We start from the raw sequence: 17417 nt of genomic DNA, 5'->3' as shown, positions 1-17417 counted from the left end.
TGTTGATCATTCTCCCTCATGGCTGACCGTAATTTCTTAGCTACTCTTAGCGGTGGCTCTGCCCCGGCTGCCCAAGGTAACGGGTGAGGGAGGGGGTTCGGCTTAGGTGCCCTGAGCTGGCTGGGAAAATGGGCCTTCCCCCTTCCTTCATGGATTTGGTAGTGGTACAGATTAGAAACTAGAAGGAGTTTTTAAATGAAAAGCCATTTAAAGTAATATAATCTGCAGCCAAGTGAATTGGTTATTAGGTTTCTTTTTGTTTTGTTTTTATTTTGGTTTTGGTTTGGCTTTTGAGAGATGTACGTGGAGGGGGAAGAATTAACAAAATGATGGTAGACAATGCGAATGAGAACCCTGAGCATCTGGAGTATACCAGGACAGGAATTTGGAGCATCTCCATCTTTTAAGATGTTTTCTTCTTTTTTTTTCTTCAGCTCTTTAAGTGAAAGGAATAAAGGGAGGGGAAGCTGGGAGGAAGAAGAAAAGTGAGAAAAGCAGTAAGGGAGGAGGGAAAAAAAAGCTGGCCCAGTCCCATCTTGAAGGTACAGAGAAAGTTTTTGTGAGGTGGAGAGAGAGAAAAACGAACGCTGTTATGTACCCCAGGGATGCGATTTTAGTGGGAATGGAATATTTGAGTGGGAAGGGAGGCGCGGTGGCCTCCGGGCTCTCTCTCTTCCAGCAGTTGGGCAGTTGGCACCTCAATTTGAATTGCTGGGTGAGTAGTGTGGTGTGTGTGTGTGTGTGTGTGTGTGTGTGTGTGTGTGTGTGTGTGTGTCGTGTCCTTACTTATGGTCGTGACCATTAAACCTCTGTGCTTTTTTTTTTAACTCAGACATTGGGAAAGGAAAAACAAAACGAGAATAAATGGTCAACTCAAGCTGTGCCCTTTTGTGATGTACTTTTCATGGCAGTTTCTGGGGGAGGGGGCGAAAGGGTTAAAAAAAGATGGGGTGGAGAGAAAGCCTGACTTTCATCCCAGTCCTGAACAGTTCTGTAGCATGGCAGGTCCCGCTCCCCAAGTGCGCGAGCTGGGATCTGGAAAGGGGTGGTGGGACTTGGGGTTTCTTCTAACAAACAAATGGGGTGTTTTATTTTTTTCCTTTCACCCATCAGGGTGGGCTCCATTGGAAGAAAGAGAAGGAAAAACGATACTGCCTCACGGAGGACCGTACTTTTTCAAAGCTCGAACATTTTTCTTTTTCTTTCTTTTTTTTTTTTTTTTTTTTTTGAGCAATGAGGTTTTTACAGTAGCTGCGTTTGTGTAAACTGTGTATTTTGGTTTCATATTTAATGCTGACTTTCTGTGGCTCTGTCTTTAGTTGTATTTGTCTTCGATCTCCAAATTCAGATGCTGGCCTTTGGCCTTTGTATTTTCTAAACTTAATAGGAAATGTGTTTTGGGAGCCTGAGCCAGAGGCCGATGGCAGCCCACTGTGCCCACGCTCCTGGTGAGGAAGGCGGCCTTTTCCATATCAGCCGTGGGGTAGGAGACACTGCACTTGGCTCAGCTGTTGGGCCAGCCCCTTTGCCACAAGCTGTAAGGGCATTCATTCTCTTGAATTTGGAGGTGTTTTCTTAATTATCTTCATTATTACTTTAGTTATTTTTGTTGTTGTTGAATGGCCAAACACAGAAACAGTGGCTGATCAGCTCTTAGATCCAGTATCTTGGGGGAGAAGGAATGAAGTATAAGAGATTCTAAGAGTCCTTAGGTTTTCATGAGCCCTATGTCGTATGAAAATACAAAGGGGTAGATCAGTTCTCCAGTCCCGCATGAAGGAATGACAGATGTGGTCTTGGTGTTCCTTTCTGGCTGCATGTAAGTTTCTAGTTGAGTATAGGATTGAGAGTTGTGGGGAGGAGCCTGCAGGCTGGCGCTGCAGATGGATACGTTGTGTTGGTGCAAATTTCCCACCCAGCACAGTTTCCTATTTCCAAGACTGCTGAAAGGTTCCAGATCTTTCCTTGACTCAAATTACTTGGGTTACTTAATCCTGGTCCTGCTGCTTTGGTGATGGTTAAGTCTCCATTCTTGATATCTTAGAGGAGGGGAGTTCTTTTCAAAGGGGTAAACTCTTGACTCCAATGATACAGTTATTATGATCTTTGTATTGTCACATCAGGCCGCTGCCTCGGCCTTTTCTGGAAGCAACAGAGCCTGCAACCTTATATTCTTCGGGAAACCTCCCCTTTGTGGTTTGGGGCTGGTAGGGGGCCCGGCTGCGCTATGTAATGGAATTCTTTCCTTCTGTCATATTTTGGGACGTGATGAAATCCTGACATGCCCTCCAGATTACATATATACTTCCGCACACATTGGAGGATTTTTTAAAAAACTGAAGTTTTGCCTGGGTCATTCATTCCCTTGTTACCTTAAACTTCTGCCGGTCAGCTTGCGATCAGAGGGAGCAGCAGCAGTGAATGAGCCCTCCTCGCCCCACGGCGGCTGTGGGTCCTTTTCACGCGTGTCATTTATGGGGGCTGTGGGTGTCCGTTGAAGGTTGCCCATGTTGGGGACACTGGCAGGACAAAGTGGAGAGAACAATGCAGCTCGCCTTTACTCTGTCTGCCTTTCAAGTCTGTGCGGAATTCCCTGGAATCCAGAGTTCCTGGCTCTTGGGCCACATGCTCTTTCCCAGGGAGAAACTTACCTGCTCTCGCAAGGAAACCACCGTTTCTGGAGCTTTTACCAGACGTCGTGTAGCAGGCGTGGCTTTCAGATACGAAGGTTTAGATCGGAAAGTGGGTCCAGGGTGAATGTGAAAAACTGAAGACATTTTTTATACAGCTGTTCGTTGTAAATAAATTAGAGTGGTGGGATCGGATTTTGTTCACTGCTTCTTTCTCAAAATCCCCAGGATGTAATAACCATTATGTACTTACAATTTATTCTAAATTAAAATTGGTGATTTCCTTTCCATTAGTTTAGGATTCTGTAGACTTGGGGTTGTTGTGTTTGGGGTTTTTTTGGGGGGAGGGGGGAGTGGCCTGGAATTTTTTTTTTTTTTTTTTTTAAGTTTTCACGTTGAGCCTTTTGGACTTCCTCATTTGGAATAGGTTAGCTTTATTCCTGGCACTGCTTTGACACTCTGCTCTCCTAGAAACAGCCAGCCAGGCCCACATCTTCTCTGCATCTTCGGACACTTCACAAGGCTGATTATGTTAACACTAATCATTTAATTCCCAAGTAGGAGAGAGAGATCTTGCGGGAAGGTGGGGATTGAAGATTCCTGGGAAAGTTCTTAGGGGCGAAGTGGCTGGTTCTGCATCTCTGAGACCCGGTGGAGGGTTAAGACAGCCGGGGAACCCCGGGGTGCTGCCACCCCCCCTCCCTGTCGCCTGCCTGGGATGCCCTGGCTTGCTCCTGGAGGGAGGCCAGCAGGAAGCAAACACTGGGACTCACTGGTCAGGGGCGAGCCTGGACCAGCGGGCCAAGACTGTCAGCTTACAAGTGCTTTCAAGGGTAGTGGGGGGTGGGGCTTACAATAGGATGCTTTCTTTTTATTGGAAAGTAAATGAGAATGAGTGGAAATAAATTATGTTTAATGAACTTAACTAGAGGTAATTGTTCAAGAGCCTGTGTGAAAGAACAGCTTTGCGGGGCCGGGCCTTGGCCTCTGCGTTCACAAAGCCAGGCAGCTGGAGCACATCTTTATTCTGCAGGTTTAAATCAATGTTCCTCGCACCCCCCCCCCCCCCCCACACACACACACACTACCACCTCCTGACCCAACCCACCTCTCCCTTCCTCCTTTTTGGGGATTAAGAAAAGGTTATTAAGAAGAGCTGAATTTGGCCCCCTAGACCCTCAGTGCTTGACAATGTGGTGTGTTGCTAGCTGGGTTGTTACATTATAGAAGGGGCAAAAGAAAAAAAGAAAAAGGCCAAGGGCTTAGGATGGTTTGAGTTAGTTCTATGTATATGCATGTGTGTGTGAGAATTTGGATGAAAATTGACTGCACATTATTCTCTCCCTGCCCGCCCCGCTCCAGCATTGCCCTGCAAGAAGAATTTTAATGCCCGTGTGAGGACATGAGAACCTGTGAGTCGGCAGAATTTGGTAGTTGGCACGGAGCATCTTGTCTCTTCCCCTTCTTGCTGTCTAAATGGATTTGACTGGGGAAGGGGGAGGAGTCCGCCATTGATAATGTACAGATCACATAAGCAGTACCCCAGAGTGTCAGGCTCCCGGGTCACAGACCTGTGACTTTGCAGCCTTGTGGCTCCACGATTCCTTCGCAGCTGGGCCAGGAGATGTCCGCTGAGTGCTGAGGCTGCAGGGGTGGGGGAAGGGGGTGTTTCTTTTCTGCATCTCACTGCAGACCTCCTTTCTCTTAACTGCCTCATTTCTCCAAGCAAGCCTCGAACCCTGTGAAGCCTTCTCCTTTTTATTTATTATTTTCAACCGGCAGTGCTGTAGCCATCAATAGAAGTCTTGTCCAGGGAACAAAGCGCCATTAGCCGGGGGCGAGGCCTCCGAGAGGAGCTTTGTCCTACTGGGAGTGAACCCTGGGCACTGCCCTAGATGGGTCCTCGCTGGCTGGGCTTCTGATAGCTGTGACTCGGGAGAGAGGGTAAAAGGATGAAAGAAACCCGTTTGGCCCAGGGTGGCAGTGTGCCTGCCACCCTTCCCTCTGTGGAGGAGGTTTGCAGGGTACTGCAGCCAGATGCGCACCTGGTACGTTGGGGTGGGACTGTGTGCACAGGCCTGGGCCCAGGTTGCTCTGTGTGGTTCGAGCAGCTGCAGTGGTTGCTAATTTTGGGGGGTAACAGGTTGTTGAGGTGTAGGAGGTTGACCTCTGCTGACCATTCCTACACTCTGGCACATCCTCTGAGAAAAAAAAAAATAGGACTACTTGAGTCATCACGGGGTTGTTGATGAGTAAGAAGCAGCCCCTAGTTCACCCCCACCCCCTCCTCTTCTCCAGCGCTCCCAGCACCCCATGGCTCCGGTGACGTGCGATATCTATTAACATGTTGCTAGTTGCCATTGGCCTTGGTGCAGCCATAGTAAGTGGCATCTGAAAAGTGCATTGGAGATGAGCTATAAACCCATTTTTCCTATAAACCCGAAGTGAACAGTGTCCCCTCCTGATGTCGATTTCAGAGCCAGGGAGGGCTGGTAACCTAAGACCCCCGAAGACCTTCCCCATCTACCCGGGGGCGGGGAGAGGCTGACAAATGCTCCTCTGTGCTGCTTTTGTTTTATTGTGCTGGGCTCGCAAAGGCACTTTCTGGCCCCATTTTTCTTCTGCAGAAAGGGAGAGCAATAGGGGAGCATTGAAGAGGAGGCCGGCGGAGAGGCCGGGGCTAGCAATGGCTCTATTTGTTTCCAGCATCCGTTGATTAATAGGTTGCGAGGTGAATGGCGAGCTTTCTTTCCCGTTGGGTTCCCCACAGTTAGAGAAGGTTGAGGGGCTGGGTTAGAGGAGGGCTAGCAGGCGATCTATAGGGCCTGAATTAGTCTTCCACTCGCCAGCCTCCTCCTCACAGGCAGCGTTCAGGTGTGTGGGCGCTGGCGACGAGGGTGGCATGGCCAAGTTGCAGAACACCATGCTTAAGGGTTCTCGAGAGGTCAAAGGTCAGCCTCCTCCGCACTCTTCCCACTGCAGTTAGATGAATACTTCGGGTGGAAAGGCTTTGTGCTCTTCAAGGGCCTGTGTAGGACCCTTTCCATCTAATTTAACTATTCGATGCTCGAAACCCATAGAGCTTAATGAACAGAACCTGGAAGGCATTGCTTTGGGTAACCCACGTTTCTCCAGGTAGAAAGCAGAACGCCCCAATGACGTGAAGGCAGACAAGGATTTGGGTTCCTTTTAAATAGATATTGTTTGCTCTATTTAATGGGCTCGGTTTCTGAGCTGACTGTTTTAGTGTCTGGTGAGCTGGAACTGACCACATAGAATGAGTTTCTGTCCAGCTGGTGTTGCTCAGTGGATTGAGCATCATCCCATGGACTAAGGGGTCTGGGGTTGGATTCCCGGTCAGGGCACATGCCCGGATTGCCCGCTCAATCCCCAGTAGGGGGCGTGCAGGAGGCAGCCGATCAGTGTGTCTCTCTCATCCATGCTTCTGTCTCCCTCTCCCTTCCTCTCTCTCTAAAATTAAAAAATAAATAAATAAAAATAAAAATGTGTTTCCGTCACCGGAATCCTGCTGCTGCTCATCTATATCGTAGAAGCAGAAGCATCTCATTACATCTTGACGCCCCTGCCCCCCATCATCCGCCACGTGCTGTACACACCCCTTGTAAACATACTTGGAGCCCTGTGGCCAGGGTGTCCTGGCTGCAGCAGGGAGCTGGAGCCAGTCCTAACTTGGGGTGTCTGGGTGGGTGTGCAGGGGACGTGGTTTGCTGAAACTGGTCTAGATTCCGGAGGTTGGTAGGTGGGGGTTTGGGGATAGTTCCCGTTGCGTCCAGAAGCATCTGTATCCACTAGGGAAGACTGGCCCAGGTTGAGCTCATGGGGCCAGCTAACTCCAGCACGGCAGTGCACCCCATCCCGATGCCGGTCTCTGCGGCCCCAGTAGGGGTGTGGAGTCAGATAGGTGAGCGCCCGAGGCCTGGAAATGCCACTTTCCAAGGCCTGTGAGTCAGGACAGACTTTCTTATCTGTTCAGTGGAGCTAATCACAAATGCCAGCTGCTTCATAGGGTTGTTGTAAGGACTTAATAGAACAGAGTGTGTCACACCCAACACAGCGGTGGGTACAGAGCCCAGCCTCCTGAATGGTGGCAGCGGGGACTGGGCCGGTGCTGACTGGGCAGCTTCAGGAGCTGCAACTGGCCAGTGCTCGTCTCCCCTGACCTCCGCCCAGATCATCTGGACAGGAGTTCTAGGAGGTTCCATGGTGCGGCCGTGTGTGGGCAACTGTGACTTAACTCCCTGAGCTTGTGTGGAATACTCCATGTAGGTCTGCTGTTTTTGTGGCGCAGAGATTCCGAGTGTTCAGCATGTTCCTAAGGAGTTAAATACCAGTAACCCCGACTCTCCAGGTAGCTTCCCGTGACTGCCACCACCATGACCTTGAACCATCTCTGGGGGCAATGATTTTGTCCCCCCAGGTAGCTGAGAAGCCACATTTAATACTTAGATAAAGCAGTTACCTGAAAGGCACCTTGTTTTATGTTGCAGGTACTGACTTAAACACTGGAGTCTGTCTGTCAAAAGATAAAAGGGGGAGGCGCTACTGCTTCAGACTGTTTGTCCCACGGACCCTCCAAGCGTAGATAGTCGCTTTAGTTTAGATTTGCGGCCTGCATTTCTGGAGGGTTATCGGTGTTCCTCCCCAGAGAAAGGCACTTCTTACATCTGAATTTCCTTAGGGCGATACAGTTTTGAACCCAGTTCTTAAAGACCTTTTTTAAAGTGGGAGTGGTTTGAAGAGAAGGTGGGTGGTTGTGTGTTTCATTTCTATCAGCTCTGACTTCAGGGCCCTCACCCCGATTCTGGAAGGATCTTGGTCATCTTGAACTATGTTTATTTCACCTTCAATTCTTCTGTGACCGTCTTTATTTATTAGCTGAATAACGTGACTGTTTTTTCCAAGGGAGATCGTAAAATACAGACATCTTCCATTGAATAGCACATTTTTAAGAAGGGCACCTGAGGGAAGGTGGCTAGAAAGCTTGCACACACTCTTGCCCCCCATTGAGCCTTCTTACCTTTGCAGTAAGCACCGCCGTCTGTGGCTGCGTGTTCCCCGTGAATTTAATGAGAAGAGACGGGAGGGGCGGTGAGCCTCCTCTTCCTCGTGCACGCATCATCACCGTTCACGGGGCGGGGTTGGTCACAGCTTCCTTTGCGTGGCAGGTGCAGCTCTGTGCCAGGCGCTGAGCTAAGCACTGTACATGCAGGATCTCTTAATTTTCACAACCCTCTGAGGTAGGTACAGCTCGCACCTGGAATTCACAGAGAAACGGAGGCCTGGGAGAGGTTGTATAGCTAGTCCAGTGAAGCAGAGTTTGAACCAGGTCTTCCTTGAATTCACGGATTTACCTTGGTCACCGTGGGCATGCGAGGAGCTCTAATACCACTGAAGGCCCTGTGGTCACAAGGGTTAGGCTGGATGGTTTCTGAAGCCCTCCCCTGCCTCCCCCGTCCCTGCCTCCCCCAGCTCTGTGCATAGACGCCATGTAAAGAGCACTCTCATTGGCTGAGGTGGATCTGTGAGGTTGGCTCTGTCTTCTCTTCTTATAATACTTGCAGTTGCAATTTGATGGTTCTTGTGCAATTTGTGAGATTGTGCTCACCACTCCCACAGGCTGGGCATGACGGGACGCAGAGTTCTAGAAGACACAGTCCTTGTGCTTCAGGAACATAAGGGAGGTACATACACAACCCCAGCAATGGGCGCAGCATAGGAAGAAAAGACGGTGGGGTTCGGAGGCTGGAGAGACGAGGCTCTTTCAGGAAGAACCTCCTCTTGTCAAAGCAGACCAGGTGCAGGAGGCCCATGGGAGTTAGACCCTAGTTTTTGCGTCTAGGACCACATCCCTGCTTTGCTTGTGGCTACATTGTGTTACAGTGAGCTGCCTGGCAGGCAGGTAGGATCAGAAAACAGCACCATGTCTGTTTTCCCTCCGAAAGGCACCTTTTGTACTGCAGATCCCCTTCACTCCACCCCTATGCTTTCGAGTTTAGACCAAACAGGAAAAGAACAGTTGGCTAGGTTCAGGCGCACAAGTAATATCACACGATGGCAGCCAGGACAGGTGCCCAACTTCTGTTGGAATCATCTTTATACATGTATCTAAGAGAAAGGCAGACTTAATTTTTAATACATTATTATTGATTTCAGATAGGAAAGGTGGGGTGGGGGAGAGAGAGAAACATTAATGGCGAGAATCATTGATGGGCTGCCTCCTGCACACCCACTACTGGGAATTGAGCCCGCAACCTGGGCAGGTGCCCTGACCCGGAATCGAACCTCCTGGTTCATAGTTCAACGTCAACCACTGAGCCGCACCAGCCAGGCTAATTTTTAAATCCTGCCTACAGTAGGTCCTCGGGTTCCATCGGAGATCCGTTCCTACGGCGCGACGTAACGCGATTTTCGCCGTAAGTCGGAACCCACCTCCACAAGCACCTACGTCACTCACATGGAGCACAGACACAGCAGTAATGAAGTGAAACAGTAAAAAAATTTAAAAGAAAGATAACAATCCCTGACCTTTACTGGTGGTAAATAAATAATAAAAACCATAAAGCACATATGTACATATGTCAAAATGACGGAACTTTTTTTTTTTTTAATAAATAAATGGGAGATGGCGACGTAACCACGGAACGACGTATGTCGAGTCCGACGTAACCCAAGGACTGCCTTTACATCCAGATAACACCACTGTTGCCCACATGCTGTCTTTATTCTTTGCCAGACAAACAGAGAAATGTTTCCCCCTCATTTCCTGTTAGTCTTGCTTGAAAGACAGACGTGGAATGGGCACTTTCGTACCGCAGACAAAAAACAACGACAATGGGCAGCTTCTCCCCAACAGGAACAGGAACAGGAACAGGAACTGTAGTAAACCACCCTCCTGTGCTTCCCTGCGGGAGGGTTTGTGCTCAGCCCTTCCCATGGATTCTCTTACACACCGGGACTTGATGGATGAGCAGGACTTGGGTCTCCTTGAACCTGTGTGCTTGTCTGTGCCTGCCTGGCTCTGTGGCCAAGGGATCATGGCACTCAGTTGGACCCAAGTGAGACTTACTCAGGTCTGTACCGGAAGATCTCCTGGGATCAGGCATCTGAATTGGTGATAAGCATCCTGAGAGACGCTTAACTCGGAATTGCCAGTTTCGCGGCCCGCTCCCAGCCCTTGTACCCTGCTCACGGGTTTATACATTTGCTTCCTTCCATTGTGTGTGGTAGTCCATTTCCTGGAAGTCCTTCAAGCTCTAAGTGACCCTCCTCCTTCCCCTCCTGGGCCGTCTGTCGTTCTTCCCTCTGGCTTCACGGTTTTCCTGCAATTACTTTAAACTGTCTGGGACTGGCCTGCTTTCGTTCATTTCAGCGGGTGTGTATCTTTCCATCCAAACAGAAAACTTGGGAAGGCAGCAACAGTCCTTTTCCTCTCCTTTTACTGGTCCTCACTTCATGTGACCATGGCTGTCCCTTCCCTCCCTCCCTCTCCACCCCAGCACACAGTGGGAGCTTGCCTGTTGGTTACTTCTCAGCTGTCCTCCTCAACAGCAGCGTCCCCTAAAGGAATCCTCAGTGTGTGCCCGGGAGCCCCAGGGCAGCGCCTCTCCCTCCACTGCCTTTGGCCTGTCCAGACCATCAGGGCTGCTGATGAAGGATGTGTTTCTGGGGTCCAAAGCTCCCCTCTGCTTTGGCATTTTTAATTTCGGTGCCTTCTTTTTTTTCATTTTTTTTATTTCGGTGCCTCGATTGCACACTGATAACTCACAATGCAAGGCTCCTGTGTGCATCCAGCTAGCCCTTCCTCCCAAAGTGTCCAGTTGTTTATAGGCATCACTAAATCAGGCTGTGGGAAGGGTCGGCCTCTTTTTCTGGAGTTTTTTTTTTTTTCCCTCTCTTTTCTTTTTTCTGGAGCATCAAGAAGGCCATATTTTTCTTTCCAAACGTATTCATGAAAAAGCGAGAAGCACTTTTTAAAGATGCCTTCCCCACAATTAACTGTGGTAGGAAATACTCTTGCTGTGTTATACCCCTTCCTCACCTATTTACAAAAAAATAAGATGAGAACTAACTGCTTGGTGGTCCCTGAACTCGAGAGGCGCTAGTGAGCAGCACGAGACCCTCACTTCTTTTAATGCAATTCCTCTTCCTTGATGTTAATGCAAGTTGTGCCCTCCTAAAAGTAATAAAAGGAAATGAAGACACGTTCTGAAATGAAACTTGACTCTAATCCATTCATCATCTAATACTAGCCTCTTTATCTTCCCTGGTACCTAATCTGGTTAAATGTCCCTGTTGTAGGATTTTAGTGAAAATCCTCTATTGGGAATAGGGTTTTTTGCAATTGGATTACTCTCAGTAAATGGCCCAGTAGTTCGCTTGTTTCAGCTTAATTTTTCCTTTGTGATCTTGCTGGGCTAAGTTGTAGCATGGCACAGTGGAGGGGGCGTGGGGTGGGGGAAGGGGAGGAGAATAATATGGAAAAGTCTGGTCATGGCAACTAGAAACATCTTAAAGATGCTCCCTCCCTAACCCCCCTCCCTCCCGCTTCTCTCCTCCTATCTGCCCTTCCCAAACATAAAAATGCCAGTCCTTTGTTTTTCTACAACTGCCCATTTCTAAAAAGCATACCTTTTATTAGCCCAATTCATCATCATCCAGCTAATTTATTAGATTTCCCTGATGACTTCCTAATGAAATTCCTAATGAATCAGGGCTGGTGTAATCTGCATAAAATATTCAGGTGCTTGCCTGGCAGTTTAGAGCTTTCTGATAAAGTTCACACTCCCAGGCAGGCCAGGAGTGGGGCTTTTCACCCACCCCTCTGCAAAGGATTGTGGCATGCCCAGGGCCCTGTGCTGCTGGTTCGAAGGGGCAGGGAGGGGGCAGAGGCCGGGGTGGTGGAGGAGGAAGCTGGGGCGGGGGCGGGGGATAGATTTGGGCCCTGGCAGGTTTTCTTGAAACTGAAGGTTTTCCTAGCCAGCCCTGCGAACCTGCCTGCCTCGTGGAGGTCCCTCCGGTGGGGCCCTGGGGCGTGCACACGCACACACACACACAGGAACGCAGTTTGCCTTGGAGTACCCACTTCCGTTGTACCTGCTGATGGGAAAAGTGCACACTCTCAGGCTCCATGATGGGGTGGTGGTGGAGAAGGTATTTTAAAAGCCGAGCTCAGTGGGCAGGTAAAAACGGAAGTATACCTACCCAGAGCACTGTCTTATAACTGTTATTTTGGATGCATGGAGGGGGCCAGGGCCGAGGGCGGAATTGAATGCATCTGATGAAGTCCGGGTGGGAGGGTGTGGCCGGGGAGCCCAGGGCCCTGTGCTGCTGGGGACCCAGCCTGATGGCGCCTCTCTCTGTTCCTCTCCTCCCACAGTCGAACAAAGTGCCCGTGGTGCAGCACCCTCACCATGTCCACCCTCTCACGCCTCTTATCACATACAGCAACGAACACTTCACCCCTGGAAACCCGCCTCCACACTTACCAGCTGACGTAGACCCCAAAACAGGTAGGCCATGTGCTCAAGAGGGCGTGCTGGTCCCGGGGCCACCAGCGGACCTGCTGGGAGGCGTGAAGGGTGGGGACTGGCGGGGGCTGCGGGGAGGCTCCCTTTCCTCCCCTGGGTGTTGAAAAGGAAGACTGGGGAGCCAGAGCCTGCCGGGGGACCGTTCTCTCTTCGGGAAGTCTCTCCAGCGCTCCGCGTACCCTGGCAGGGGCAGGGCCGCGTTGGGAACCTGGCTGCGAGGCACTCGGTGTTTTTCCAGAGGAGCTTACAACTCCTAGAGCCTCAGACAGACTCGGAGGCAGTAATCGTTCTGGAGGCATCTCATGGGCTCCTCCTGAGGTCCCTGGGAGCCCTAATGCATGGCTCCCCGGAACCCTGGTCCCCTGGTGGCCAAGGGACCCCAGTCACTTGATGATGACTTTGGTGCAGCCTCAAGAAACCACATTGCTGGGCTCCGCATTCTCTGTGCTGGTTTATTTGGGATCTTCCTCCCCTATAACATCCTGGGCATTAACAAGCCCATTTCACAGATGTGAAAACCGAACCCCCAGGGTTTCTTCGTGGCATCGCACAGCAACCAATAGGATCTCAGACAGAAGTTTCCATCTTATCCTTTGGCCTTGTTCCCTCATTTCCGCCCCCGCTTTTGCCCAAAGGCAGAGAGAGAAACTACAAGATTTAAAACGAGCAGATTAGCCAGAGCTCCTGGTGGCGTGGTCTTGGGAGGAAGCGAAGGCCAGGGTGTATCTTGCTGGCTGGGGTTTCCCTTCCCAGCTAGTCAATTAGAAGGATGGATTTTAAATGGCTGTTTGTGTCCCTCTGTCAGGGAATTGTTTGGTGCCGGGCAGAGGTGGATGGCCAGCTCAGGCGGCCTTTGCTGCCCCTGAATGGAGCCACACATTAGCTGGTTTCACCAGCCTCTGAGCCCCCTTTGTGCTGGTGGGGCCGAGCCTGGCTGCGCGGCTAGAGGAGGCCGCCAGCCGCCCGGGAGTGAATGGCAGCATCAACGGCTCATTTAAATAATGGTAGTACAGGGAATAGCTTTTAAATGGTTATCGTAAAACATATGATTAACGTCTGCGGACTGTTTACTTTTCCTCTGCGAACATTCTTTCAAGTGTGCGAATGGCTTGGTGTAGGGTCCAAGCCCAGCTAATCTGTTTGGTTTTTGTAATAGAGAGAAAGCCACCACGCCTGCATGAAAATGTCACCCAGGGAGACTTAATTTACAGATTAAAAGCTTCCTGAATGAATTTTTTAAAAATAAAAGAAATAGTTTTCACCCACGAACACGCGGTTCTCATTCCGTCCAGTGCCGTGTGAGTTCTGTAGTGTTGTTCCTGGGCTTCGCCCTTCAGCGGCGAGATCAGCTCCTGGGGGTCAGAGTCGTTCCCAGCGCGCTTGCTTTCTAAGAATTGATGGCAGGGTGCTCTCCCGTGGAATGCAGAAGCGCTCCCATGGCTTACACCTACAGGGGTCAGCCCGTGCAGGCCTCAGCCCCTGTGACTCAGCAGCACCCAGCCAGCAGGCGGGCCTAACTCACACCTGTGACTGTCCTTTAGACCAGGATCTGTCTCTACACTGAGTGTACCAGGTCTCCCATGACTTCCTGTCCGTCTCTACACTGAGTGTACCAGGTCTCCCATGACTTCCTGTCCATCTCTACACTGAGTGTACCAGGTCTCCCATGACTTCCTGTCCGTCTCTACACTGAGTGTACCAGGTCTCCCATGACTTCCTGTCCATCTCTACACTGAGTGTACCAGGTCTCCTGCGGCTCCCGGCCCATCTCTAGCACTGAGTGTACCAAGTCTCCCTGTCCATCTCTACACTGAGTGTACCAGGTCTCCACGGCTCCCTGCCCATCTCTAGCACTGAGTGTACCAGGTCTCCTTGTCTGTAAAGTTTAGTCCTTCCCTTGGGTAATCTTACCCAGGGCCGTTGGTGAATTCCCCCTATAGCTCATCTTCTAGGCTGGGGTGGGGACATTCTAGAGGAATTAACTTTTTTGAAAGAAGTCAAAAGCCGTAACTCACAAAGTACAGCAGAAACTGGAGTCATGCAGGTAAGTCGTTCGAATTCAAGGGCGTGAGGGGACAAGTCATGAGGGCAAAAGGAAGTAATATTATCTAGTTGATCACTCACTATGGGCCACGCCCTTTAGATTTAAAAGAAAAATTTAAATCACACCAGTCGGATGAGATAGAAATCCCGAAGATGGTATTTCTGAGTCTGTCTGCATTAACCTAGTGTATCGATCCATCTAGAATGAGATAGACCAGTGGTCGGCAAACTCATTAGTCAACAGAGCCAAATATCAACAGTACAACGATTGAAATTTCTTTTGAGAGCCAAATTTTTTAAACTTAAACTTCTTCTAACGCCATTTCTTCAAAATAGACTCGCCCAGGGCATGGTATTTTGTGGAAGAGCCACACTCAAGGGCCACATGTGGCTCTCGAGCCGCAGTTTGCCGACCATGGAGCTAGACCAACTTTTCAAACTGGGGTAAAGGGATAATAATAGGAAACTTACCAACAACTATGCTCATAATCAGAAAAAGAACCTCATGCTAGGATTACAGAAGAGGTACCTCTCTTTGCCCTTTTCCTCTTCCCATCTCTAGATTGTTTCTCTTTCCTTTCTCTCCCCTTTGTACCTAAAATGCTGCTTCTTTCCGTAGGAATCCCACGGCCTCCGCACCCTCCAGATATATCTCCGTATTACCCACTATCTCCCGGCACCGTAGGACAAATCCCCCATCCGCTAGGATGGTTAGTACCACAGTAAGGAGTTCCATTTTTTAATTTACTTTTTGTTTCTTGCATGGGCATGCTTCTTATTTCTTCTGTGCATGTATGTGTGTGTTTTAGATGACAGGTTGGTGAGGGGGGGTAGGGGGGGAGTGGGGAAGATGCTTGCTGAGATGCGCTGTGGGGGCAAGGGCAGATTCGGTGGGTTGTGTAGGAAAAGGGGTTTCGATACTTAGCATTCTGAGCCCATGGTCCCAAAGGCTCTGGGTTCGTCTCTGTGACCGAAGGTGCCCTTCAGGTACTTTTAGGGAATAGTAGAAGGTGCTGAGGGCTTCTACCCAATGAAGTTGATCACAGCTCTTCTGCTCGTGGCAGCCCAGACGGGAGCCCTGACATCGGATTGAGGCAGCAGCGGAGGGGCAACAGGCAGAACCCAGTTTTGAAATCCAGGGGTGGGGGTGGGGGCTGTGCTCTCTCCCAACCCCCAACTCCATCCCGACCATGACTTCTCAAGGTTGACACCAACAGTGGAAGCTTCTTGAGAAGCTCCATGCTATTTAGCCAGCATCTCTCTGAGATCATACATGTTAACTGCTGACTGACTATAAGGGGTGGGGGCAGGGCAGCTCTTGTCTCTCAGCCTGTGGGGCCTGCCCGATGTCAGTGCCCAGGTCATCAAACTGCCGTTGGTAATGTATCTTTCTGTCCCCCCATTTTGCTTTCACAGTACCACCCATCAGCTTTCCTCAGACAACTTTAAAAAGTGGGTTCTAAAATCCCAGAGTAGAAAGGCCTTGGGTGCATAAGCCTACTGTGTGTGCAAGCATGTAACGTGTGTTTTGTGATTGCATGGTTCTGTGTATATTTCTCTGCATGCTTACGCAATGCACCTGTGATCTCACACAGGGCAATTTATTGAATCTTGAGAATAAATTGTGATGAAACGCTCAAGGTTGGGTCTTGGGAATACGGCCTTTCATAACCTTAAAGAAGGTATAATTTTGGAGTGGTTTCCCACCTCCCATCCCCATTCTACCCTTATTTCTCAAGTTGAACAGATTATACCTTTTTTTTAAAAAAAAAAAAAAGCTTGTACTATGTAGTAGCTACACTGAGTACCAACCCTGAGCATGGTTTCTGTTTATTGTTTTCTCCTTAACTTTTGTTTGGGAAGGTAGACATGGACCACGAATGTGAGCTCCTATCCCATTTCTTCTTCAGTAGATTTTGGGCCATTCCTCCGATAGTTCTCAGTCATCACTGGCCCCGTTCAGCTGATGGGAAGATATTTGAAGGCTAGGATAAAAAGGAATAGCCAACTCAGACAATCCTCTGTCAGAAAAAGTTGTGTGTCTTTCATGAGGATGCTATTTTGCATGTTGCTGTATTTTTTAATTATTGTAATGAGGTGTGATTGTCTATTGGTTACCCACAATTCTTCTTGGGGACTCTCCCCCCCGGTAACTCTTGTCAACACTTGTTAATTTGACAAAAGGCTACAAATTAAGCTCTGTTAATTTAATGTTTTCTCACCGAGATCTAAATACCGAAAGAGGCCCAAAGCGCAACTGAAGTCCTTTGATTCACTGTACTTTATTTTGGTATAAATTTACATTCATTATTGTTTTCCTTTGGATGTGTAGCCCTCAATTAGTGTGATGGCTCCATTAAAGCAAGCGAGACTTCGCCTTTAATTATTACAACAAAACACCTAGTTTCAGCTTGGGGAGAGGGTCTCTATTGACATAAGCAGAGGTTATAAAATTTAATTAGCCATTCCTATCAGATTTATGGCATTCAAATTGTTCTGTGTTTCTTCCCTTTGATCCTTCCTGTACAATCCCCAAGATTTTTGTTCTGATCAAATGAGAATAAAGCTTACTGTGCAGAGAGAACTTCTCCCTTTTCTTCTCTTCCTTTCCCCCACCCCCACCCTTGGTGGCACTCTCTCACTCTGTGCCCCCCTCTTTGTAGGCAAGGCCAGCCAGTGTACCCAATCACGACAGGAGGATTCCGCCACCCCTACCCCACAGCTCTGACTGTCAACGCTTCCATGTCCAGGTGAGTTCCAAGAGCGGTGGCCTTCAACCAAGGCCAGGGGTGACTTCTCAGGGAGTTCTCCAGGCTGCTCCCAGGCCACGCAGGGCCTGCTGCAGCTGGAGGTTCTGATGGCATTAAGACCCATCTAGCATTTGGCTTTCTGCCTAGAAAATACTGAAAAACTATCCTGAACTTCCTACGTGGGTGATGGTGAAATCTTGAGGTGAAATTTTTGAGTCCATCAATTGAACATTATTTTTTAAAAAATTATTTGTATTGATTTCAGAGAGGAAAGGAGAGAGAGAGAGAAACATCAGTGATAAGAGAGAATCATTGATTGGCTGCCTCCTGCATGTCCCCTACAGGGGATCGAGCCCACAATCCCAGCATGTGTCCTGACCTCTGACCTCCTGGTTCACAGGTCGAAGCTCAACCACTGAGCCACCCTGGCTGGGTTGAACACTATT

At 49.3% G+C, this 17417-nt stretch overlaps 1 protein-coding gene across 1 annotated transcript in view; it reads left to right on the top strand.

The window, feature by feature from the left end:
- The window catches only part of TCF7L2 (transcription factor 7 like 2), a 198414-nt gene that overhangs the window by 159944 nt on the left and 21053 nt on the right, over window positions 1–17417 (top strand). Inside the window, 3 exon segments of the mRNA XM_080643105.1 lie at window positions 12028–12160; window positions 14841–14943; window positions 16885–16971. Of these exon segments, the coding sequence (XP_080499231.1) occupies window positions 12028–12160; window positions 14841–14943; window positions 16885–16971 (323 nt within the window).

Source organism: Plecotus auritus, assembly GCF_963455305.1.
Source record: "Plecotus auritus genome assembly, chromosome: 9".
In the NCBI taxonomy this organism is placed as follows: domain Eukaryota; kingdom Metazoa; phylum Chordata; class Mammalia; order Chiroptera; family Vespertilionidae; genus Plecotus; species Plecotus auritus.
Note: the sequence above shows the minus strand (reverse complement) of the source record. Positions and strands in the feature narration are given on the sequence as shown.